This window comes from Ictalurus furcatus, chromosome 17 (assembly GCF_023375685.1).
Source record: "Ictalurus furcatus strain D&B chromosome 17, Billie_1.0, whole genome shotgun sequence".
NCBI classification, from domain to species: Eukaryota; Metazoa; Chordata; class Actinopteri; order Siluriformes; family Ictaluridae; genus Ictalurus; species Ictalurus furcatus.
This window is the reverse complement of record NC_071271.1, coordinates 21,302,367-21,327,439: the sequence shown is the minus strand read 5'-3', so window position 1 is coordinate 21,327,439 and position 25,073 is coordinate 21,302,367. Positions and strand designations below refer to the sequence as shown.

Here is a 25,073-nt window from a genome sequence, read left to right as displayed (position 1 = left end):
TGGGTCTTCCTCAGTTTTTTTTTTTTCTTTTTTTCTATTGTCCATTGTCTGTTTTTATTTGGTCTAATTCTGTTTCTATGTTATTTTCCTTACTCTGTGCAGCACTTTGGTCAGCTTTGCTGTGTGAAACGTGCTATATAAATAAATTTTACTTACTTACTTACTAGGTCACTCGCACCGGCGCGAATAAATATTTATTCACAGTCGCACAAAGTACTTTTCAGTCAAACTCAAATGAGAGTGAAATGGTCGCACTGTAGGGCCCCGAGTTATCCTCTGTAGTGCCATTTAGCATCGTGCTAGCTAGTGTCATGATTTCCCCTCACGCAAGTGCTGGAGCTCGCAGAGAAACTCCGTTTGCGGGTTTTGGCATTACGAAATGACGTCATCCCTGCGTCGCCCTATGTGATTGGCTGTAAGTGTAGGAAGCGCTTGATTTGAGTGGAGAAAACAGCAGAGTTTTCTATGAGCGGAGGACGAACTTTAAACGTCAATATCTCAGTCGATCATGTTCATTTAATCGTGGGCATTCAAAATCATAATCGCGATCGATATTCAATTAATTGTGCAGCCCTAATTCAGATCTTGAGTTATTGGGCACTTTAGGGAGATAAGGAGAATAATAATAATAATAAGAAGAAGAAGCAGAAAAAGAATAAGACAACCAACAATAACAATAGGTTTCCTCCTGACAGAGGAATCTTAATAGCAGCTGCAAGCAGCAATTAAGGGGCCGAGCACAAAGCAGCTAAATGAGGAGCTAAACAAGCATGACAGACAGCATCAAGACCAACTGTAATAAAGAGCAATTTTAGACAGTTGTATATGATTTTAAGCAAAACGGTTGAGAAGTCATAAATACAATCAATTGTTATATGATTTCATTGCTTATTATGTTTGACTAACAGGTGGCACTGTCACTAGTTTGATGTGGTGTGGTCAGGGTGGGGTGTCAATGCCACACACAAAGTTTGGTGTGAACAGGCCAAAGTGTTGTAAAAATAAAGCCTCAGGTTCAGTTTTGGCATCATGCCATCATTTTTGTTGATGTGTCAAATGAGAATGGTTTGGTCTATTAAAAAGCTTTTGGCTGGCATGGTCTGAAGATGATCTGAACCGAATTTGGTGAAAATCGGGCCAGGGGTCTACGTAGGAGGAGTTCAACGAAATTCAAAATGGCAGACAGCATATTCGATTGACTATGGCATAATTGGTATCATTCTTCTCGGCATGACTCACAGAAACTATCAAGACCACTTTTAATAAAACAGGCAAAATTATTCAAAAGCTATTAGCATTTTTTAAAATGTTATTATCCTTTTTTGTCTCAAAACATCTTGAATACCTTCAGGGCATGGTTCAGATGACACATACCAAGTTTTGGAATGATACGTCAATGCATTCGTAAAATATAGCATGTTACTGCAAAATTTTAAACGGCTGTCATGGGAAATTTGGCTACCGTTCAACTCAGTATGCAGTACCGAATCTAATGAGACAATTCTCGTGATTTTTGGTTAATCTGTTCAGAAGTTATAAGCAAAATTATCCATTTTTCATATCTCATGACCACTTGGTGGCGCTGTGCCAAAACTATGCAGTTAGCCTCAGATCATGCTTGTGATGACAGTTACCAAGTTTCATCTTAATATGCCAAACTGCTGCGAAGATACACCCTCACGTCCATTTTGGTGTGCTCTTTGTCAAACTCGTTGATGCGCTATGCGAGAACAGTTGGGTCTATCAAAAGACTTTTGATAACTTTAGATGATCAGATTCAATTTTGGTGAAAATCGGACAGACTGCCTTGGAGGAGTTTGAAAAAGTAGGTTTTTCTGAAAATTCAAAATGGAGGAAAATTAGGTACATATGGTTTCGATCGAATGGTCTTGAGCCAAGGAATCAGAGGAAAAAATAAATTGAGATAGACTTGAAAATTGCTCAGGTTAAAGGTGACAGTCCTCCATCTGTGTGACAAATTTCATAACTTCCCGAAAACAGTTCTATGGCCGTCACAGACTCAAGAGCAGAAGAAGAAGAAGACGACGAAGAAGAATCTGACCCCTCAGTTATAATTTTCTAAACACTTTTACAAAATTTTGAATCACAGAACCTCACAGTTGACTTACAATCTATCAGGAACCCAGCGTATAGAGGCTGAGTGAATGTGGTTTGGACTCTGTGGAGGAGCCTCATCGTGTCAGAGATGCTATAGAAGGACAGAGTTCCTGCACTGTGATCCACATACACTCCTATTCTGGAGGACGCTGGACCTCGGAGCTTAGTCTCAATGTTGTTGTGCCGGAAAGAGACAGAGGAAGAAGAACACTCCAGACTCCAGGACTGACTGTTGCATCCAAATCCACACTCATCAGCCCGTCCTTTCCTGCTGATCTCTTTATATGAGACTGATATGGACACACGACCGCTCCACTCCACCTCCCAGTAACAGCGTTCACTCACACTCTCCTTACACAACACCTGAAACCAGCATTCAAATCTCTCTGGATCATCGAAGTATTGCTGATTTGTGTTACTGTGTGTCACCGCTCTGTTCTCCTCAGACAGAATGAGGTACGGATGTACGGTGTTGGGATCCAGAGTCAGATTACAGAAATCTAAAACAACAAGATGTCCACAGGTTAGATATTAATCACAGGATTTATAATAAGTGTGTGTGTGTGTGTATGTGTGTATATTAGTAAGAGTAAATGTGTGTTTTTCTATCACACACAGTGTATTGTATGAATTTTGTATGTTGTGTCTGTGTGTGTGTAAATGTGTGGGTGTAAAGGTGTCTCTATGTGTGTGTGTGTGTGTGTGTGTGTATGTATTACCAAGAGTAAATGTGTGTTTCTCTTACATACAAATGTATAAATGTACTGTATGAATGTGTGTTGTGTGTGTTTTACACCTACAATGCAGAAAATCTTCTCCACGCTTTGGTTGTGAGGGTAAAATCACCTGAACTGCTGAAACTGTGGAGACAGAGACAAAATGGAGATGGAAAAATGACGTGCAAAGAGTTTAAAACTTGAAAATTAATTTTATATACAGGTCATTAGATCTAGAATTCCGTCCACTCTAAATTTTATGTTACTATCGTTACAGTTGTTTATAGGCAGCACATTAATTTAGAACGGTGATTAAACTAACTGGAACTACCTGTTCATTTATATCCGTGCATTTAAATGCACCCCTTCCAGCCAATCAGAATCAAGTATTCAGACAAACCATGGGATAAGTGATTTTATTCAGTCTTGTTCCTGCTTACTTCTTATTTCTGTTTTATGAATTTTATGGCTCTCTTTACTGTGATACAGAACAAATGTTTGCTTGTTTACCTTGTGGACGGATTTTGGTGAATTCCTCCTCACATATTTCCTCAAGTTGTTTTTTCAGATCTGAGAGAGATTTCTTCACTCCATCAAATGAGAGATGTTGATTGACAGTGAAGCTGGGTGAGTTCTCAGATCCAGGAGAAACACAGAGAGACAAGAAACGCTACAGAGAGGAAACACATAATATAGAAAGAGAAAAGTGTAGGAGAGGAACGAATGAATCTCAGACTGAATCAGACCAAACACACACTTGTGATCTCAGACAGGAACATTTATTGTTGCTGTAATGAGCTTTTAGGAGGAAACTTTGTGAGGAACAGCGCCCTCTGTAGATCAGACAGTGAGTGTTACCTTGAGGAAGTGGATGTGATCGTGTGTGTGTGAAATCTGCTCCAGCTCAGTGACTCTCCTCGTAATATCAGCAATCTCCTGCTCCAGTTGCTTCAGGAGTCGTTCAGCGCGACTCAGTTCAGCTTTCTCCTGAGCTCTGATCAACTCCTTCACCTCCGAGCGCTTTTTCTCCAAGGAGCTGATCAGCTCAGTAAAGATCTTCTCACTCTCATCTACTGCTGCCTGTGAACGCATCTGTTACACACACACGAAAATGTTTAGAAAGAGTCTCCCTCTAGACATCCATTTTGTGTGTGTTCACTCCTCACTTTAATAGTGCCCACAGTCTGTTTCAGCTCCTGCACCTTCTCCTGCTTCTCCTGAATCCTCTTCTCGGTTTTCCTCTGCTCCTCCTGTAGCTCATTCTGAGACCAAATAAAATACATTTTAAATACATTTAATCATGTTCTACAGAATTATAGTAATATAAGTAAATGTACTAAACATTGTAAATGTAATTAACTGAAAATAGAAACATTGCCTCTAGAAGTAAATAAAGTAAAAAGAGACCCAAAATAAATCAAGTTCTATGTTCATATTTTTTCAGCACTTATTAAATGAGGAGTTTGGGTTTGTGTGAAAATGGCAGCTGGCAGAAATAACAATATCATGTGTGTTACAGAAACATTATCATAATCCATCAATATTCTCTGTACTGAAATACACCATGAATCCACTGACATTAAGAAAGATAAAGTTTTTACTTTATTACCTCTCGACCATTAAATGTGGTTATGAAATAACTAAAGGTGATGAAAGACCATGCCTAAACACTAGCTGTTCCCAGTGAACACAGTGCCACAATACACAGACACACAGCTCAAGACTCATTCCTGAGCTTGGGTTACTGTCTGTGGGAAATTTCACATGTTACATGGTTGTGTGGGTTTCCTTCAGGTTCTCTGGTTTCCTCCCCTTCACAAAAACATGTGGGCAGGTGGATTGACTACACTAAATCGCCCCTAGGTGAGAATGAGTGTGTGAATGTGTGTGTATGGTGCCCTGAGATGGCGTGGCTTCCCACCCCGGGTGAATTCTCCTGCTTTTTACCCGGTTACCATGACAGGCTCCAGATCCACCTCAACCCAGCTCAGGACAGATATATGCAGACCAAGCTGTGAGATCTGGGAAATGATCTGAGATGTGTCAGTATGACTTGTAGCTCTTTGGGCCTGATTATCACAGAACCTGGCCAGAACTCCAGCTCAGTTCTCAGAGTTCTTTTTATAGTTCCACAATCCCTTCTTATGGCATTTAGTTGAGGGTGTAGTTGGTACTTTTTAGGTCATGAGACCAAAAAAGCAAAAGCAAATGAGACCTTAAGCCTGTGTTACATGTTCCAGTAGTATTACGCCATATGTAGTATGTAAGAAAACCAACACCGTAACAACAATGCCGAAGATATTTAACACGGTCATGTGAACACTAACTGTAAAATAAAAATGTAAAAGAATGTTGTTAGGTGCTGGTTGTATAAAGCAGTGTTTCCCAACCGCGGTGCCGTGGCACACCCTGGGGTGCCGTCTGATGAGAGCAGGGGTGCCGTGTAAAAATCCTTCAAACATTTCTAAAATGCTAAAAAGTGTAGAAAACATTTAATATATAGGATAAATATCTGATGTCTGAAATAATAACACAGAAATAATAAGACAGACACACAACAATAAAAAATTATATATAAAAATAATAATAATAATAATAATAATAATAATAATAATAATAATAATTCCCTCCCCCTCGACCCCCCTCGCTGACCTGTCAGCAGCACATCAACACCAGTATGCGTAACGTATGTGTGTTTTTTATCCTAATAATTAGCAGGTGACGATGCGTGTGTAGTGCAAAAGGACAGACTTCTTAAAAGAAACGCTCCAGATGCTTCTGGACCATCAACTTCATCCTCATGAAGTCCTTCATCCTCAGCCTCAGAAGACTTATTTAGACTTCTGCCTGGTTCCGCACCGCAAGCCTCCACTGACTGCACGCGCACCTCCCCAAACGGACGAGGTGTTTATACTTGACACTATATTACTAATACTAATATTAATAATTACTATACTAATATTCTCTGAAACAAAGGGGGGGCGACGGAGTAATCATCCTATAAACCAACAGGAAGTAGCTGAGAGAAGTAGTAGTTTGTCGGCACAACCATAGCAACGCTTACAAACATGGTGTCTCGTGTGGAGTTGCTGAATGCTGAGGACGAATTGTTGTGTTTGTTGTTTACGATGGTTTTTCAATACACTTGAAATACACTAAAACCCACAGTTTGGAAAAAAAAAAGAGCAAACAATCCTAGAAAACCCAGTAAACCTTGATTAATCACTTGTCACATTACAACAAAATACAGCTACAAATATGAGAACATGTATAAAACTAAATTGAACAACCGCAATTTTTTAAAATGCATTTCATCAAGATTTTTGCTTTCATTAAATAGACTTAGTATTTATTGTAGGCTCATTTTATAAATGTTCGCAATTACTGTAGACGTAAGCAAAAAGTGGGAGCTTCCTGCAAATGTCATTTCTCACATTGACAAAATCAGGTGATTATGGTCACCCATCAATGCAAATGTCTATGAATAAAGATAAAAGAATGAGGTTTAATCACTATCTGAAGGTGTAGTGTAGTGACTGTGTTTATTTGTGAAGATATTGATGAATGAAAACATGGTGTGCACCCCCCCCCCCCCCAAAAAAACTGTCCCTGAATTTTGTGCCATCTGGCTGTCTCTATGGTCCTGCATGGATGGATCATAGAGATGCCTGTACAATCGGACCGTTCGGCAAAAGTCGCCTCGAAGTTATTCATTTCCGGATCCGGCGCCGCGCGACAAGTTACCAAAAAACAAGAAAAATGCCGCGCAAACCGCTACACAGAATGAGGTCTCGCGCTCTCTCGTGCAATTGCGGACGGGTCGAGTTTAAACCAAGCTTAAATTTATTTATTTAGATTTAAACTAAAAAAAAAAGTTTGGGAAACGTTGCTCTAAAGTACACTGACTGATCTGACTTGTTTTTACACTTTTTTCTAGGCTACAAAAGACCCTCAGTGAGTGTCATATAACCAATCAAATCAACCGAATAGAAATTAGATTATAATCAGTATTAGTATAAACTGACTCGGAAAAGAATAATTATGTCCAGTTCTCACCTGTTTTTTAGTTATTTCTGTTTCAGCTTGAACCATATCATGACCTTTGTGTTCATCCATCATGCACGAGCAACAGATGAGGCTTTGGTCAGTACGACAGTAGACCTCAATCAGTTTGGCGTGCTGAGAGCAGATCTTCTCCTGGAGCTCTGCACAGGGTTCAGCTAACTTGTGCTTCTTAAATGCAGGAACCTGATAGTGAGGTTTAAGATGATCTTCACAATAGGAAGCAAGACACTCCATACAGGTATTAACGGCTTTGCGTTTTCTCCCAATGCAGGAATCACACTCCACATCTCCAGGTCCAGCGTAACGGTGAGCAGGAGAAACAGCTTGGGGTGCAGCTTCCTTCAGGAGCTTCAACTTCTCAGCGAGCATGCTGTTCCTGCGCAGAACAGGCCGTGAAGAGAAAGTCTCTGTACACTGGGGACAGCTGTAGACGCCCTTCACGTCCTCCTGATTCCAGCAGCCATTAATACACACCTTACAGAAACTGCGGCCACAGGGAATAGTTACAGGATCCTCCAGGAGATCCAGACACACCGGACAGGTGAAGAGATTTACTGAAATATTGGCCATTTTCCTGCACTCGGACACTGCGGAAGAGACTGAGTTTTCCACTTTCGCTTTCTCTAAAATGAGCGTCCAGGTGTTCCGGAACGTTCACGTTCCCTTTTCAACTTCAGTACGCTTGCGCGTGACGGGGCGGGGCTACATGTGTCGCTCCGCCCATAACCGGTCTCATTGGATAGTGGCAATGTAAAGATAAAGACGCCTACGGCTCAGCCTGTTCTCATCAGAGCTCGTGAGGACTCTGGTTCTGATTGGACTCTATACACGGTCGCTTCCGCTTTTAGTCTCATTGGCTAGTACAACTTTTCAGCATGGGTTTTTACACTCACTGCTGCAAGATCTTCCACAGATTATTGTGATTATGATGAAGTTGGCATCTGTCATTCCCTTTAGTAAGAAGGATATTATTATTATTATTATTATTATTATTATTATTGTGTGTGTCGTTTTTTGTCAGACAACCTTAAGTTTTGTTGCAGACACAAATAAACTGTATTGCACTGCACAATAAATAGTCTGTGTTATTATTAAAGGCTACTCATCTCAATTACTCCTGAGAAGTGCACCTATCAAAGTAGTTTCATTCAGCAAGTCTGAGAAAAGTGGTTTGTTACATAATATATTGTCTCTTTACTAGTATGCAAAAATACTGGGGACTGGGGACGCTGTGCTTGAGACTGGGGGCGCTCTGCTTGAGACTGGGGGAAGTATTCAAGGATGAGATGCGAGGAGAGAAGAATTAAAGCAAGTCGAATGGAATATCCTCACTCTCTCTAAGCGACATCAATTAATGATGACTATGCTCAGCTGGATGACCTCACTGCACTTCCGGGATCTGCTGCTATGTTATTGGAGTTTGGTTAATAACACCATTCTTAATATAGCTAAATGCACTGAGAGTATGTGAAATTCAACAATGAATTAATCAACAATGCATCATTTATCGCATCGTTTGTGCAGCTTTTCATATCCAAACATACAAGGATTAATAAATTACAATCCTCATTCTAAGCATATTATTATTTCATTATATTTCACACAAAATTCCATCAATCATCAAAGGACGTTTTGTTTGAGATTGTGGCAGATGTAAAGCAGGAGGGGAATTTATACGTGTGTCAGGTTTTGACAAGAAGAAACATTTCAATATGATACACCTGTGTCTCCTCGCGGTGCAAATAGAGAATTGATATGTCCTTCAAGATGGTCAACGTCAATCAATTTCCGGGTCACGGGCTGAAGGACGAAGGAGCAGGGGAAATGAAGAAGCATCAATTTGAGTATTGGAGAAGCACCCCGGAAGTAGCTGCCGGTTATTCCTGCAGCGTTCACACGCTCTGTCACTGGTCAGTTTTACTGGCAGTTCAGGGACAGAAACGGATGGAGAGAATTTATATCTGCTTTAAAGTACCAAAAACATTTGCAGAAAACCAACCATTCTGATAGAAAATGGCAGACGATAGAAAACTCTTGAACTCTGACATGTTAAATAATTTGACGTCACTAGTTAGCTTTCTAAGCTAGGAGAAACCTGTCATGTTAGCATGTTTGCTAACTTCAGTGAATTAGCATCACAATTCAAAGTGCCTGATTTTTATTAGCTGTTTAAACCTAAAAACAATTTATTACAAAACAGGACAGGATTATTGCTTGTAGCTTGTCAAAGTATGTAGGAATAAATATTTACTCACCGTTTTTGTTATCTACAGCTATTAGCTGTTTTTATATTTATCCTAAATGTCTTTTTCTCTTGTTAAATATTCATCCAGAAATCATATTAACTCATAAAGATTTTATAATGAAATGTTTCATAAATCTTAATTTTCCTGTAGTAAAATATATCTAATGATCTCTGACGATGTATTATTGATCTCTCTATTGTAAAATATTACTTATTTCTTCACAAATCCTAATTTTTCTATAGTAACCTCTCTCTCTCTCTCTCTCTCTCTCTCTCTCTCTATATATATATATATATATATAGATAGATAGATAGATAGATAGATAGATCGATGGGAAGATATATAGGTTGTTATATTTTACAGATTTTTATAGTGAAATCTATATAACGTGACATGTCTGTATGAGAGAAATGTCTGTTTTTTAAAAGTTTATCAGCTAATAAAACAGGTTAATATCTAATCATGTTTCGGAAAAAATTGAAATAAAACGTTTTCACTTTCCTTATTCTGAATCGTTTGTGGAGTCGCGTGCATTCAGGGAAATAGGATTTCTGTTACATAAAGCAGATTTGTGTGATTATTATTGATGTTTATTTCTTGATGTTTACACCAGCAGGCTTTTACACTTGGACCTGAAATCAGATGTGTGCTGACCGCTGTGTTTTGTGTGTTTGTGACGTTCAGTACGTGAGAGTGGTACAAAATGAGTTCACAGCCGTATCAGCGAGCAGGACTGAACCCTGCACACACACCGGGGATCCAAACCAAGCAGACCACCACAGGTCTCACACACACACATACAAAAAAACATCTGAGTTTACACCCAGTTTCATTTATTTATATCACAGAATCACTGTAAATCACTTCTAATAAATTAGTAATTGATTGATGTAAATAATTATATTTTTTAATTATGTATTTGTAAAGTTTTTTTTTATAGTAAACACTTCAACGAGCCATGAAGGTGAAGATAAAATGCTGCATTCCACTTGAGGTTGCAACTTGTAATTTCCAACCTCCAACCAGTAAAAGTCAAAGAAAAAAACCTTGAAAAAGCCCTGACCGTGAGAGGGAATGTGTACACTTCTGATGAATTAATATGTATATCAGGGTACATTGCATGTTTTTCTGTTTCTAACAAAAACAAAATGATGAGAACTGATCCCTGGCGTCATTACAGTAGATGAGAACCAAAAATGAGAAAGACAATAAGGGTCTAGGTCCTCCTAGACTCTAGGACGATAAGCCAATGCATTCGTAAAATATAGCATTTTACTACAAAATTCAAAATGGCCTACATTTTTCGGTACTGTTCAACTCGGTATGCAGTACCGAATCTAATGAGAAGTCTTGTGATTTTTGGTCAACCTGTTCAGAAGCAAAATTTTCAATTTTCATATCTCATGACCACTGGGTGGCGCTGCACCGAAACTGTGCAGGTACCCTCAGGTCATGCTTGTGATGACAGTTACCAAGCTTCGTCTTAATATGCCAAACTGTTGTGGAGATACACTGTCATGTCCATTTTGGTGTGTTCTTCGTCGAACTTGTTGATACGCTATATGAGGACAGTTGGGTCTATCAAAAGGCTTTTGATAACTTTTTTCCAGCATGGTCTGAAGATGAATAGATTCAATTTTGGTAGAATTGGACAAACCACCTAGGAGGAGTTTGAAAAAGTAGGTTTTTCGAAAATTCGAAATGACGGAAAATGACGTCTTGCAGCGCAATTGCATCGTCTTGAGCAGAAGGAAATAGAATTTTGTTTCTAGCCCTTACAGTTGAAAAGTTATTAGCATAAATGTGAGTGCACATTTGAGCTGTTGGTGGCGCTAGAGGATTTGAGAGAGACTAAGAATAAAGAACACTAACGAAAACAATAGGTGCCTACGCACCTTTAGTGCTTGGCCCATAATAATAATAATAATAATAATAATAATAATAACTGTTACCGTTTCTGCACACAAAAGTGCCATTCTAACTCAGGCAGAAATTAAATCTGATGACACAGTTATAATTTTACTAACACAAACATTTCATTTCGAATCACATAATCTCACAGTCAAGTCATAATCTAGCCAGAACCCAGCGTATAGAGGCTGAGTGAATGTGGTGTGGACTCTGTGGAGGAGCCTCATCGTGTCAGAGACGCTGTAGAAGAACAGAGTTCCTGCACTGTGATCCACATACACTCCTATTCTGGAGGATACTGGACCTCGGAGCTCAGTCTCAACGTTGTTGTGGCGGAAAATGACAGAGGAAGAAGAACACTCCAGACTCCAGGACTGACTGTTGTATCCAAACAAACACTCATCACCCAGCCCTTTCCTGCTAATCTCTTTATATGAGACTGATATGTACACACCACCAAAACCGCTCCACTCCACCTCCCAGTAACAGCGTCCACACACACTCTCCTTACACAACACCTGAGACCAGGTGTCAAATCTCTCCGGTTGATCAGAGTATTGCTGATCTGTCCAGCTGCGCTTCACCACTCTGTTCTTCTCAGACAGAATGAGTTGATGATGTACTGTGTTGGGATCCAGAGTCAGATAACAGAAATCTAAAACAATAAAATGTCCACAGGTTAGCTGTTAATCACAGGATTTATAATAAGTGTGTGTGTGTGTGTGTGTGTGTGTGTGTGTGTGTTTTAGTGTTTGGAATGTGATAAGGAATTTAATATGTATATTTCATTTTGTAAACAAATTCAAGACAATGTTAAACCTGTTTAACAACAAAGTGATAAATAATTATATAACTCAATATGAATAATTTGTTTATGTAATATTTAAACTATTTTATTAATATCTGAAATGTGTACCTTTTGTAATTATGTATGTTGTCTTATCACAGCAAACCAGTGACTACATTTCACATCCTGCACTGCAGCCTACAAACATGGCTGCCATGCACAGCAATTCCCAGAACACTCACCTTCATTCTAATCATGCACACCTGCATCCAATCTCACACACTCACGCCACAGTATAAAGAGACTGTTTTCAAACAAAGTCTTTGCGAAGTATTGAATGTATTCACCATGTCAAGCCTTTGTTTGTATTTTGTTTCATGGTTTTTGATCTTGCATCTAGTCTCTTGTTTTGTGTTTTGCCTTGCCTAGTTTATGCCCGTTTACCGATCGCCTGACCTTTTGCCTGTTTCTGGACCACGCTTTTGATTACCGATTTGGATTTGTCTGCCTGCCTCTCTTTAATAAAGCTCTTTTCTACAATTGCAAATCTGTTTTGTTACATACTGTCTTGAATGAGTCAAATCCAGCAAGAAAAGAGACGCTCATTAGTTAAATATGTATAAAGGTTTATACACTGTATAAAGGTATAAAGGCATAATAAGCAAAGGTTTCAGCCCACACCTTTCTTGGGTATTACGTATATTTTTGATTTATTATGAAAAATTGTCTGTGAGGACTGAACTAAATACAGAGTGTGTGAGTGTGTGTGTGTGTGTGTGTGTGTGTGTGTGTGTGTGTGTGTGTGTCCTACATTGCAGGAAATCTTCTCTGCTCTCTGGTTCTGAGAGTAAAATCATCTGAACTGCTGCAGCTGTGGAGACACAGAGACAAAATGGAGATGGAAAAATGACATGGAAACAGTTTAAAGCATGAAAATTAAAAATTATATTAATTTAAATTACATTAGATTAGACTCCTAGAAACGTCTCCATGGAGTTTTACTGGATTTAGAGCTTTATCAAGTTATTGGTCAAAAATATCCCAACACTGTGCAGCATTTGAATGTAAGAATCAGTGACACCACAAAACCTTAAACCATGAGAACAAGCAAACACTTTTCCCAGGTGAAGCTCTGACAATATGTGTGTTTTATTTTCTCATGGACTTTATGTATTTAATATTGTACTATAATATAATACTTTATGTAATATTTGTTATGACAAATGTTTGCTTGTTTACCTTGTGGACGGATTTTGGTGAATTCCTCCTCACAGATTTCCTCGACCTGTTTTTTCAGATCTGAGAGAGATTTCCTCACTCCATCAAATGAGAGATGTTGATTGACAGTGAAGCTGGGTGAGTCCTCAGATCCAGGAGAAACACAGAGAGACGGGAAACTCTACAGAGAGGAAACACATAATAGAGAAGGAGAAAAGTGTAGGAGAGGACCGAATGAATCTCAGACTGAATCAGACCAAAGACACACTTGTGATCTCAGACAGGAACATTTATTGTTGCTGTAATGAGCTTTTTGGAGGAAACTTTGTGAGGAACAGCGCCCTCTGTAGATCAGACAGTGAGTGTTACCTTGAGGAAGTGGATGTGATCGTGTGTGTGTGAAAGCTGCTCCAGCTCAGTGACTCTCCTCTTAAGATCAGCAATCTCCTGCTCCAGTTGCTTCAGGAGTCGTTCAGCGCGACTCAGTTCAGCTTTCTCCTGAGCTCTGATCAACTCCTTCACCTCCGAGCGCCTTTTCTCCATGGAGCTGATCAGCTCAGTAAAGATCCTCTCACTCTCATCTACTGCTGCCTGTGAACGCCTCTGTTACACACACACAAAAATGTTTAGAAAAAGTCTCCCTCTAGACGTCCATTTTGTGTGTGTTCACTCCTCACCTTAATAGTGCCCACAGTCTGTTTCAGCTCCTGAACCTTCTCCTGCTTCTCCTGGATCCTCTGCTGGGATTTCATCTGCTCCTTCTTTACCTCATTCTGAGACCAAATAAAATACATTTAAATACATTTAATCATGTTCTACAGAATTATAGTAATACACGTAAATTTACTAAAAATTGTAAATGTAATTAACTGAAAACTAGAAACATAGTAAATAAAGTAAAACGAGACAAGTAAGTTCTATATTCATATTTTTTTCAGCACTTATTAAATAGTGAGTTTGGTTTTGTGTGAAAATGGTAACTGGCAGAAATAACAATATCAATATGACTTGTAGCTCTTTGGTCCTGATTATCGCAGAACCTGGCCAGAACTCCAGCTCAGTTCTTTTTATAGTTCCACAATCACTTCATATGGCCGTTATATTTAGTTGAGGGTGTAGTTGGTATTTGCAAATGAAACCTTAAACCTGTTTCACATGTTCCAGTAGTATTGTGCCATATGTAGTGTGTGTGCATGTAGAAATCTAAACTAAATATAAACATGTCTAAAATAAAGTATGTTAAAAACTAACAAACAAAACAGACTTTCAAATGAAGACTAAATAATATAAATGCCAACACTGTAATAACAATGCTGAAGATATTTAACACGCTCATGTGAACTCTTTAGCTGTAAAATGAAGAATGTTGTTGGGTGTTTCCTGTTTTAAGTACACTGACTGGTCTGACTGGTTTCACACTTCTTTACAAAAAACCCATTAAGCTTTAATAAAAAATGACTTCACAATTGATTCAGAAAAGAATAATGATGTCCAGTTCTCACCTGTTTTTTAGTTCTTTCTGCTTTAGCTGCAACCGTATCATGGCCTTGGTGCTGATCCATCGTACACAAGTAACAGATGAAGCTTTGGTCAGTATGACAGTAGATCTCGAGCAGTTTGTCATGTTGAGAGCAGATCTTCTCCTGGAGCTCTGCACAGGCTTCAACTAACTTGTGCTTCTTAAAGGCAGGAGACTGAAAGTGAGGTTTAAGATGATCTTCACAATAGGAGGCCAGACACACCAGACAGGACTTGACGGCTTTGTGTTTTCTCCCGGTGCAGGAATCACACTCCACATCTCCAGGTCCAGAGTAACAGTGAGCAGGAGAAGCAGCATGGAGTTCAGTCTTCTTCAGTTTCTCCAACACTTCAACCAGCATGTTGTTCCTGCGTAGAACAGGCCTTGGAGTGAAAGTCTCTCTACACTGGGGGCAGCCGTAGACGCCCTTCAGATCCTCCTGATCCCAGCAGCCATTAATACACACCTTACAGTAATTGTGACCACAGGGAGTAGTCACTGGATCCTTCAGCAGATCCAGACACACTGGACAGATGAACTGATCCTGATCTACTGAAATGCCAGCCTTTGCCATCTTCTTGTACTCACACGCTGACAGACAGAGACTCTGAGTTCTTACTGAGTTTTGTTTTCTCTGAAATTAACTTTCTGGTTGTGTGTGTGTTATAGTGTGACAGAGAGGGCGTAGGCGTGGCTTTAAGGTGAGAGGAAGTTCATGCTTTAAAGGAAAAATGTTGACACACAACAGGTGTGAGAGTTTTTTTGATGTAAAGGAATTGCTCTGTGATTTTAAGAGTCAGATTACTTGAAATGTATTTTCTTCTTCACTGTGTATTGAATGTGGATTTATATCATCACTGAAATATTAAACTGACATTATTCATTCCCTTTACTTCAGGGTTGTCCAATCTTATCCGGAAAGTTGGTCCAGCAGTCGGTGTGGGTGCAGGTTTTCATTCCAAACAAGCAGAAGACACACATGATAGTCTATTAAAAGTTAAGATCAACTGATTAAACAGGTGGAATCAGGTGTGGCTCCTGCTTGACTGGAATGAAAACCTGCACCCACACTGGGCCTTTGTGGATAAGGCTGAACAGCCCTACTTTACTTTCATTATGTCTTCATATATGTGATGCTACAAGCTTGACGTTTCCTCTCTGCAGAGCCTCTGTCAGGTTGATATGGGAGTGTCAGTGTACCTCTGTGTTCAGTTCTCACTAGATATGTTAAATTGGATTTCATGTCCAGGCTCTGGGCCATTCAAGATTGTTCACAGACTCGTCTCAATTCATTGTCTTGTATGTGTTTTGGATCATATTAGAAGGTATAAACAAAATTCTGAAGACTTTTGAACAAGTTTTCCTCAAGGATGTCTCTGAACATGTCTTGATGAACCTCCCAGTCCTTGATGCTGGAAACCATCCAACATCATGATTCTACCACCACCAAGCTTCAGATTAGAAATTAAACTGGCCAGGTGATTAGCACTGACTAGTTTATTCTAGATAGATAGATAGATAGACATCTAAATCACGCTAGCTGTGTGGTAAAAATGTATTAGTCTATATATAAAACCAATTTTACCGCCGTGTCATTTTCACTTTATTCTCTTAATCTTCATTTTAAATTTATTTTTATGTGGCACTAAAACACCGTCATAATGTATGTAATTATTTATCCAAAAATGTAATAATAATAATAATAATAATAATAATAATAATAACGTAGAACTGTTACAGTTTCTGCACACAAAAGTGCAAGAAGTGGGAGAAAATAAATCTAACACCTCAGTTATAATTTTACTAAAAACTTTTACCAACATTTCATTTCAGATCACAGAACCTCACAGTCGAATCATAACGCCACATACAGAACCCAGCGTATAGAGGCTGAGAGAATGTGGTGTGGACTCTGTGGAGGAGCTTCATCGTGTCAGAGACGCTGTAGAAGGACAGAGTTCCTGCACTGTGATCCACATACACTCCTATTCTGGAGGACGCTGGAACTCGGAGCACAGTGTTAATTTTATTGTGAAAGAAACAGACAGAAGAAGAAGAACACTGCAGACTCCAGGACTGACTGTTGTATCCAAACAAACACTCATAACCCTGCCCTTTCCTGCTGATCTCTTTATATGAGACTGATATGGACACAAAATTGCTCCACTCCACCTCCCAGTAACAGCGTCCACACACACTCTCCTTACACAACACCTGAGACCAGGTGTCAAATCTCTCCGGTTGATCAGAGTATGGCTGATCTGTCCTGCTGTGTGTCACCGCTCTGTTCTTCTCAGACAGAATGAGTTGATGATGTACTGTGTTGGGATCCAGAGTCAGATAACAGAAATCTAAAACAATAAAATGTCCACAGGTTAGATGTTAATCACAGGATTTATAATGTGCGTGTGTGTGTGTGTGTGTGTGTTTTAGCAGGAGGAAATAAAACGATAAGGAATGTGATGAGGAATTGAAAATGTATATTTCGTTTTGTAAATTCAAGACAATGTTTAACAACAAGGTGATAATTATATAACTCAATATGAATAATTTGTTTATGTAATATTTAAACTAGTTTATTAATATCTGAAATGTGTACCTTTGTATTTATGTATGTACATTTTGGAAAATGTTTTATGTAATTGTTTCGTTTATCCTGTATGAATTAAATCCAGTGAGAAAAGAGACACTCATTAGATAAGTATGGATAAAGGTTAGGCAAAGGTTTCAGCCCTTTTTTTGGTTATTATGTATATTTTTGATTTATTATGAAAAATTGTCTGTAAGGACCGAAATAAATAAATGTTATGGTATGGAAATATGTGTTGCTCTCACACACAGTGTATGAATGTACTCTCTCTCTGTATGTGTGTGTGTGTGTGTGTGTGTGTGTGTGTGTGTGTTTGCAAGAGGAAATGTGTTTTTCTTGGAAATGTGTCTAAGTGTTTTGTGTGTGTGTGTGTCACTAAGTGTTTGTGTGTGTATTACACACAGTGTATGAATCTGTGTGTGTGTGTGTCTGTGTGAGTAAATCTGTTTTTCTTACACACAATGTCTGTGTGTGTGTGTGTGTGTGTTTAAGTAAATATGTGTTTTTCTATCACACACAGTGTATTGCATGAATGTCGTGTGTGTGTTTCTAAGTGTTTGTCCATTACTGTGTGTGAGTAAATGTCTGGATGTGTGTTACAGAGAGTAAACATCTGCTTTATTCTCACACACTGTCACAAACTCTCACTTTGTGTGTGTGTGTGTGTTTGTGTTAAACCTACACTGCAGAAAATCTTCTCCACTCTTTGGTTCTGAGGGTAAAATCATCTGAACTGCTGCAGCTGTGGAGACACAGAGACAAAATGGAGACGGAAAAATGACGTGGAAACAGTTTAAAGCATGAAAATGAAAAATTAGATTTAATTGAAATTAGATTAGATTAGACTTCATTGCTCCTAGTCAGACACATCTCCATGGAGTTCTACTGGATTTAGAGCTTCATGAAATTATTGGTCAAAAATGTCCTAACACTGTGCAGCATTTGAATGTAAGAATCAGCGACACCACAAAACCTTAAACCATGAGAGCAAGCAAACACTTTTCCCAGGTGAAGCTCTGACAATATGGGTGTTTTATTTTCTCATGGACTTTATGTAGGAATTAAGGCCTCAGTTCTTATCTAATCTTCATAATATTTGTTATGACAAATGTTTGCTTGTTTACCTTGTGGAAGGATTTTGTTGAATTCCTCCTCACAGATTTCCTCAACTCGTTTTTTCAGATCTGAGAGAGATTTCCTCACTCCAGCAAATGAGAGATGCTGATTGACAGTGAAGCTGGATGAGTCCTCAGATCCAGGAGAAACACAGAGAGACAGGAAACACTACAGAGAGGAAACACATAATAGAGAAAGAGAAAAGTGTAGGAGAGGAACGAATGAATCTCAGACTGAATCAGACCAAACACACACTTGTGATCTCAGACAGGAACATTTATTGTTGCTGTAATGAGCTTTTAGGAGGAAACTTTGTGAGGAACAGCACCTTCTGTAGATCAGACAGTGAGTGTTACCTGGAGGAAGTGGATGTGATCGTGTGTGTGTGAAAGCTGCTCCAGCTCAGTGACTCTCCTCGTAATATCAGCAATCTCCTGCTCCAGTTGATTCAGGAGTCGTTCAGCTCGACTCAGTTCAGCTTTCTCCTGAGCTCTGATCAGCTCCTTCACCTCCGAGCGCTTTTTCTCCATGGAGCTGATCAGCTCAGTAAAGATCTTCTCACTCTCATCTACTGCTGCCTGTGAATGCAACTGTTACACACACACACACACACACATATATATATATATACACACGCACACAGATAGATTCTCCTTTATAAAGAGTATAAAGAGACTCCCTTTAGACATCCAATTTGTGTGTGTGTGTGTGTGTGTGTGTTTTCACTCCTCACCTTAATAGTGCCCACAGTCTGTTTCAGCTCCTGAACCTTCTCCTGCTTCTCCTGGATCCTCTGCTGGGATTTCATCTGCTTCTCCTTTACCTCATTCTGAGACCAAATTAAATACATTTAAATATATTTAATCATGTTCTACAAAAAAAGGAAATAAAATACATTTCAAATGAAAACTAGACATACTGCTTCTAGAACTAACTAAAATAAAGAGACCCAAAACAAAGTAATTCTTGTTCATATTTTTTTCACCAATAATAATAACAATAAACTTTATTTTATATAGTGCCTTTAAAAGGCCTCTCAAGGTGCTTTACTGTTAACAATAACAGTAATAATAATAGTTTAATAAGAAAAAACAAAGTCATCAAGTAAAAGCAATCCTAAAGAAATAATTTTGGAGAGAAGATTTAAATAGACTAAAACACTGGGCTTCTCTAAGATCGGATGGGAGCGAGTTCCACAGTTTTGGAGCATAAGAAGAAAATGCCTCATCCCCCATAGTATGTAAACGAGTCTGAGGGACAGTTAAGAGAACAGAATTGGAGGAATGGAGATCATGTTTTGGGGTGTAATGGGTTAAAAGTCTTGTGTGTACTCCACTTGTCCTGGAGCCATCCAAGGTTAAGGTTAAAGAGCCAGTTTTACGAAGCTGCTGAGGCCAATGAGCATTACTTCAGTCTCATTACTGTTAAGACCAAGAACATTTTAAACAATCCATAATTTTAGCACAGAAATACAATGTGAAAGAAAGGTGATTACCAAGTTATCACTAGGTTTAGAATGAATCTACAGTGCCCTCCACTAATATTGGCACCCTCTGTAAATATGAACAAAGAAGGCTGTGAAAAATTGTCTTTATCGTTTAACCTTTTGATCTTTTGTTAAAAATAAATGTGTGCAACAATTATTGGCACCCTTTTGGTCAATACTTTGTGCTACCTTCCTTTGCCAAGATAACAGCTCTGAGTCTTCTCCTGTAATGCCTGATGAGGTTGGAGAATACATGGTAAGGGATCTGAGACCGTTCCTCCATACGGAATCTCTCAAGATCCTTCAGATTTTGAGGCCTACGCTGGTGGACTCTCCTCTTCAGTTCACCACACAGGTTTTCTATGGGTTTCAAGTCAGGGGACTGGGATGGTCATGGCAGGACCTTGATTTTGTGGTCTGTAAATCATTTTTGTTTGATTTTGCAGGACATTAGACCCAGTCTGCCACTGCTCTCTTGGTGTCATTTTTGACTCCACACTGTGCTGTGATAAGCAGATTAGTGCTGTGGTAAAAAGCAGTTTCTTTCAGTTAAGATCTATTGCTAAAATCAAAATGATGCTCTCCAAGAAGGACCTCGAAACTGTTGGTTGGACTATTGTAATTCACTCTATCTTGATTTGCCTAGAACAACTATTGATCGTTTTCAAGTGGTACAAAATGTTATTGGTACAAAATGTTCACTGGTTACTGGTCAAGTTCTGTTTTGATTTTAAATTTTGCTTTTCGTTTTTAAAGCTTTGCATGGACTTGCTCCACAGTACATTTGTGATCTTCTCACCCCCTACACTGCTTCAAGAGTCCTTCGATCATCCAGTCAATTTCTGCTCTCAGTTCTTTGTTCACGTTTTAAGGCTACAGGTGACCGGGCTTTCTCCGTGGCTGCTCCTAGGCTTTGGAATAGTCTTCCTCTCCACATTAGATCTTCCCTTTCTGTTGCTGTGTTTAAATCCATTTGAAGATTTATTTGTATTCTTTATGTTTTATTTGAGAGTGCAAATTTTTCATTGTTCTTTTTTTTGGTTTTTGTTTACTCTTTTAATTTGTCTTTTTAAAATATATATATATATATATATATATATATATATATATATATATATATATATATATATTGTGTGTGTGTAAATATAATCTAGACATAAACAAGTCTAAATTAAAATGGGTCAGTAACTAACAAACCTAAAATAAAACAATTCTGCTAAAATGAAAATTTAATTTAAGTTTAAATAACATAACCCTCAACACTGTGATATCCCAGTTACAGAGCTTTAACACACTCATGTGTGCACTTTAGCTGTAAAATGCTGTAAGAAGGTTGTTTGGGGAATAATGATGTCCAGTTCTTACCTGTTTTTCAGTTCTTTCTGTTTTAGCTGCAACCGTATCATGACCTTTATGTTCATTAATCGTACACAAGTAACAGATGAAGCTTTGGTCAGTACGACAGTAGATCTCGATCAGTTTGTCGTGCTGAGAGCAGATCTTCTCCTGGAGCTCTGCACAGGGTTCAACTAACTTGTGCTTCTTAAAGGCAGGAGCCTGAGAGTGAGGTTTAAGATGATCTTCACAATAGGAGGCCAGACACACCAGACAGAAATGAATGGCTTTACGTTTTCTCCCAATGCAGGAATCACACTCCACATCTCCAGGTCCAGCGTAACAGTGAGCAGAAGCTTGGAGTTCAGTCTCCTTCAGTTTCTCCACCACTTCAGCCAGCATGTTGTTCCTGCGTAGAACAGGCCTTGGAGTGAAAGTCTCTCTACACTGGGGACAGCTGTAGACGCCCTTCAGATCCTCCTGATCCCAGCAGCCATTAATACACACCTTACAGTAACTGTGTCCACAGGGAGTAGTTACAGGATCCTTCAGGAGATTCAGACACACTGGACAGCTGAACTGATCTTGATCTACTGAAATACTGGCTTCTGCCATTTTAGTGCACTCACACACACACACACACACACACACACACACAGAGAGAGAGAGAGAGAGAGAGAGAGAGAGAGAGAGAGAGAGGCTCAAAGTTTTCTAAGTTTCGTTTTCTCTGAAATTAACTTCCTAGTTCTGTGTGTGTTATAGAGCGACAGGCAGAGTGGGCGTGAGAGAATGGGCAGACAGACAGAGTGGGTGTGGCTTTAAAGAGAGAGTTTAGGCTTTTAAGGAAAAGTGTAGCCTTACAGCGGGAGATTCTTTCTGATTTAAACTGACCAATTCATTGAAATCTGATTTGATTTTGTTGTGTATTTGAATGTAGTTTTACATAATCACTGAAATATTACATTTTCAGTATTCAGACCCTTTACTCAGTACATTATGTTTTTGTAGGTGTGATGCTACAAGCTTGGTACACCTGGATTAAAGGATCTTCTCTGTTTGCTGTCTGCCATGCCTTTCCACATCTGTCATGTGGGTTTGGGAGTGTCGCTGTACTGCTGTTTTCAGGTCTCACCAGAGATGTTCATTTGGATTCATATCCAGGCTCTGGCTAGACCACTCAAGAACATTCACACACTTACTGTATATCAGCACATTGTATTGGTTGTGTTTTGGGTCATTGCCATGTTGGAAGGTAAAAATGTACTCCAATCTGAGGTCCTGGGTGCTGTTGAGCATTTTTCCTCAAGCATATCGCTTAACTTTGACCTGTTGATCTTTTCCTCAATCCTGACAAGTCTCAGAGTCCCTGCTGCTGGAAAACATCCCCACAGCATGATCCTGTCATGAATCCCACCAAAGCATTTTATTTTGAGTCATGTCTTTTCTGCATCCTGTCTTGTGTTCTTCATTGTTCTCCTAGATTATATTGTAGATTATCCCTGTTTGATGTTACCTGCCTGTGTTGTGACCCGACAGCCCACATTAACTTTGTCAATGATTTTTAGATTGCCTCAAACAAAATGTATGCTAAATTTAAGTACACACATCCTGTATCCCTAATCTTGTTACGGTTACCACCACCAAGCTTCATAGTAGACACGGAATTGGCCATGTGATGAGCACTGCTTAGTTACAAATATTCCAGATAGATACAGTGAGAGAAAAAAGTATTTGATCCCCTGCTGATTTTTTACGTTTGCCCACTGACAAAGAAATGATCAGTTTATAATTTTAATGGTAGATTTATTTGAACAGTGAGAGACAGAATAACAACAAAAAAAATACAGAAAAACGCATGTCAAAAATGTTATAAATTGATTTGCATTTTAATGAGGGAAATATGTATTTGACCCCTCTGCAAAACATGACTTAGTACTTGGTGGCAAAACCCTTGTTGGCAATCACAGAGGTCAGACGTTTCTTGTAGTTGGCCACCAGGTTTGCACACATCTCAGGAGGGATTTTGTCCCACTCCTCTTTGCAGATCTTCTCCAAGTCATTAAGGTTTCGAGGCTGACGTTTGGCAACTCGAACCTTCAGCTCCCTCTGCAGATTTTCTATGGGATTAAGGTCTGGAGACTGGCTAGGCCACTCCAGGACCTTAATGTGCTTCTTCTTGAGCCACTCCTTTGTTGCCTTGGCCGTGTGTTTTGGGTCATTGTCATGCTGGAATACCCATCCACGACCCATTTTCAATGCCCTGGCTGAGGGAAGGAGGTTCTCACCCAAGATTTGACGGTACATGGCCCCGTCCATCGTCTCTTTGATGCGGTGAAGTTGTCCTGTCCCCTTAGCAGAAAAACACCCCCAAAGCATAATGTTTCCACCGCCATGTTTGACGGTGGGGATGGTGTTCTTGGGGTCATAGGCAGCATTCCTCCTCCTCCAAACACGGCGAGTTGAGTTGATGCCAAAAGCTCCATTTTGGTCTCATCTGACCACAACACTTTCACCCAGTTGTCCTCTGAATCATTCAGATGTTCATTGGCAGACTTCAGACGTGCATGTATATGTGCTTTCTTGAGCAGGGGGACCTTGCGGGCGCTGCAGGATTTCAGTCCTTCACGGCGTAGTGTGTTACCAATTGTTTTCTTGGTGACTATGGTCCCAGCTGTCTTGAGATCATTGACAAGATCCTCCCGTGTAGTTCTGGGCTGATTCCTCACTGTTCTCATGATCATTGCAACTCCACGAGGTGAGATCTTGCATGGAGCCCCAGGCCGAGGGAGATTGACAGTTCTTTTGTGTTTCTTCCATTTGCGAATAATCGCACCAACTGTTGTCACCTTCTCACCAAGCTGCTTGGCAATGGTCTTGTAGCCCATTCCAGACTTGTGTAGGTCTACAATCTTGTCCCTGACATCATTGGAGAGCTCTTTGGTCTTGGCCATGGTGGAGAGTTTGGAATCTGATGGCTTGATTGCTTCTGTGGACAGGTGTCTTTTATACAGGTAACAAGCTGAGATTAGGGGCACTCCCTTTAAGAGTGTGCTGCTAATCTCAGCTCGTCACCTGTATAAAAGACACCTGGGAGCCAGAAATCTTTCTGATTGAGAGGGGGTCAAATACTTATTTCCCTCATTAAAATGCAAATCAATTTATAACATTTTTGACATGCGTTTTTCTGGATTTTCTTGTTGTTATTCTGTCTCTCACTGTTCAAATAAATCTACCATTAAAATTATAGACTGATCATTTCTTTGTCAGTGGGCAAATGTACAAAATCAGCAGGGGATCAAATACTTTTTTCCCTCACTGTAGATAGATAAATAGATAGATAGATAGACAGACAGACAGACTGAGGTTCAAAGTCAACAAATTTAAAGCAGACAATCCAGAAGCGAAGATCTAAACTGTTCATTAATATAATTTATTAGTTTGTGTCACTGCTATTATCTTCAAACACGCTGTTTAATGATTTTTTGTTAGATGTGATAATGAAAGATTACTTTTATAGATTATACATTTCTTTGTTCTTTTCATGTAAAGGTGTACAAACTTTTGCAAAGAGAGATGTCATGAGCTGTCATTAAAAAAAAAAAATCCAAGTTTAACCGTCACTTTTAGTTTAAAATCTGTAACCGGAAGTAGATGCCGGTTATTGCTGCAGCATTCACGCGCTCTGTCACTGGTCAGCTTTACCTGCAGTTCGGGGACAGGAATAAACACACAAAGGACGAAATGTGTATTGTTTTACTCTGTAGTGGACATAGAACCAAGTATAACTGAATATATTTTTAATTTTCTCCCGTTAAAGCCCGCGGAAGCCAATCTTTCGGAAACGCAGGTCATCAGCGCTTTATAGTAACGGAGTCAGTAAGGGGCCGTCTAAAAAGTGCTTGACCTGGGCTACTGTGTAAGATGCTACCAAGATTATGGTCGTCTACTTCACAGGATATCTAACGT

The 25,073-nt window shown here is 39.3% G+C and overlaps 2 protein-coding genes across 2 annotated transcripts; both read right to left on the bottom strand.

Moving 5' to 3' along the window:
* Positions 1 to 947: 947 nt before the first annotated feature.
* Positions 948 to 15,303, bottom strand: LOC128621762 (uncharacterized). The gene is made up of 12 exons (XM_053647722.1): positions 14,564 to 15,303; positions 13,739 to 13,834; positions 13,431 to 13,664; positions 13,083 to 13,242; positions 12,655 to 12,714; positions 11,185 to 11,711; positions 6,891 to 7,553; positions 4,001 to 4,096; positions 3,693 to 3,926; positions 3,345 to 3,504; positions 2,919 to 2,978; positions 948 to 2,618 (listed from the first exon to the last, which is right to left on the bottom strand). The coding sequence occupies exons 1-12, from the start codon at positions 15,152 to 15,154 to the stop codon at positions 2,080 to 2,082; spliced, it is 3,420 nt and encodes a 1,139-aa protein (XP_053503697.1). The 5' UTR covers positions 15,155 to 15,303; the 3' UTR covers positions 948 to 2,079.
* Positions 15,304 to 16,359: 1,056 nt separating this feature from the next.
* Positions 16,360 to 22,419, bottom strand: LOC128621184 (tripartite motif-containing protein 16-like). The gene is made up of 6 exons (XM_053646763.1): positions 21,138 to 22,419; positions 19,020 to 19,115; positions 18,643 to 18,876; positions 18,295 to 18,454; positions 17,853 to 17,912; positions 16,360 to 16,931 (listed from the first exon to the last, which is right to left on the bottom strand). The coding sequence occupies exons 1-6, from the start codon at positions 21,720 to 21,722 to the stop codon at positions 16,405 to 16,407; spliced, it is 1,662 nt and encodes a 553-aa protein (XP_053502738.1). The 5' UTR covers positions 21,723 to 22,419; the 3' UTR covers positions 16,360 to 16,404.
* Between the last annotated feature and the right edge of the window lie 2,654 nt (positions 22,420 to 25,073).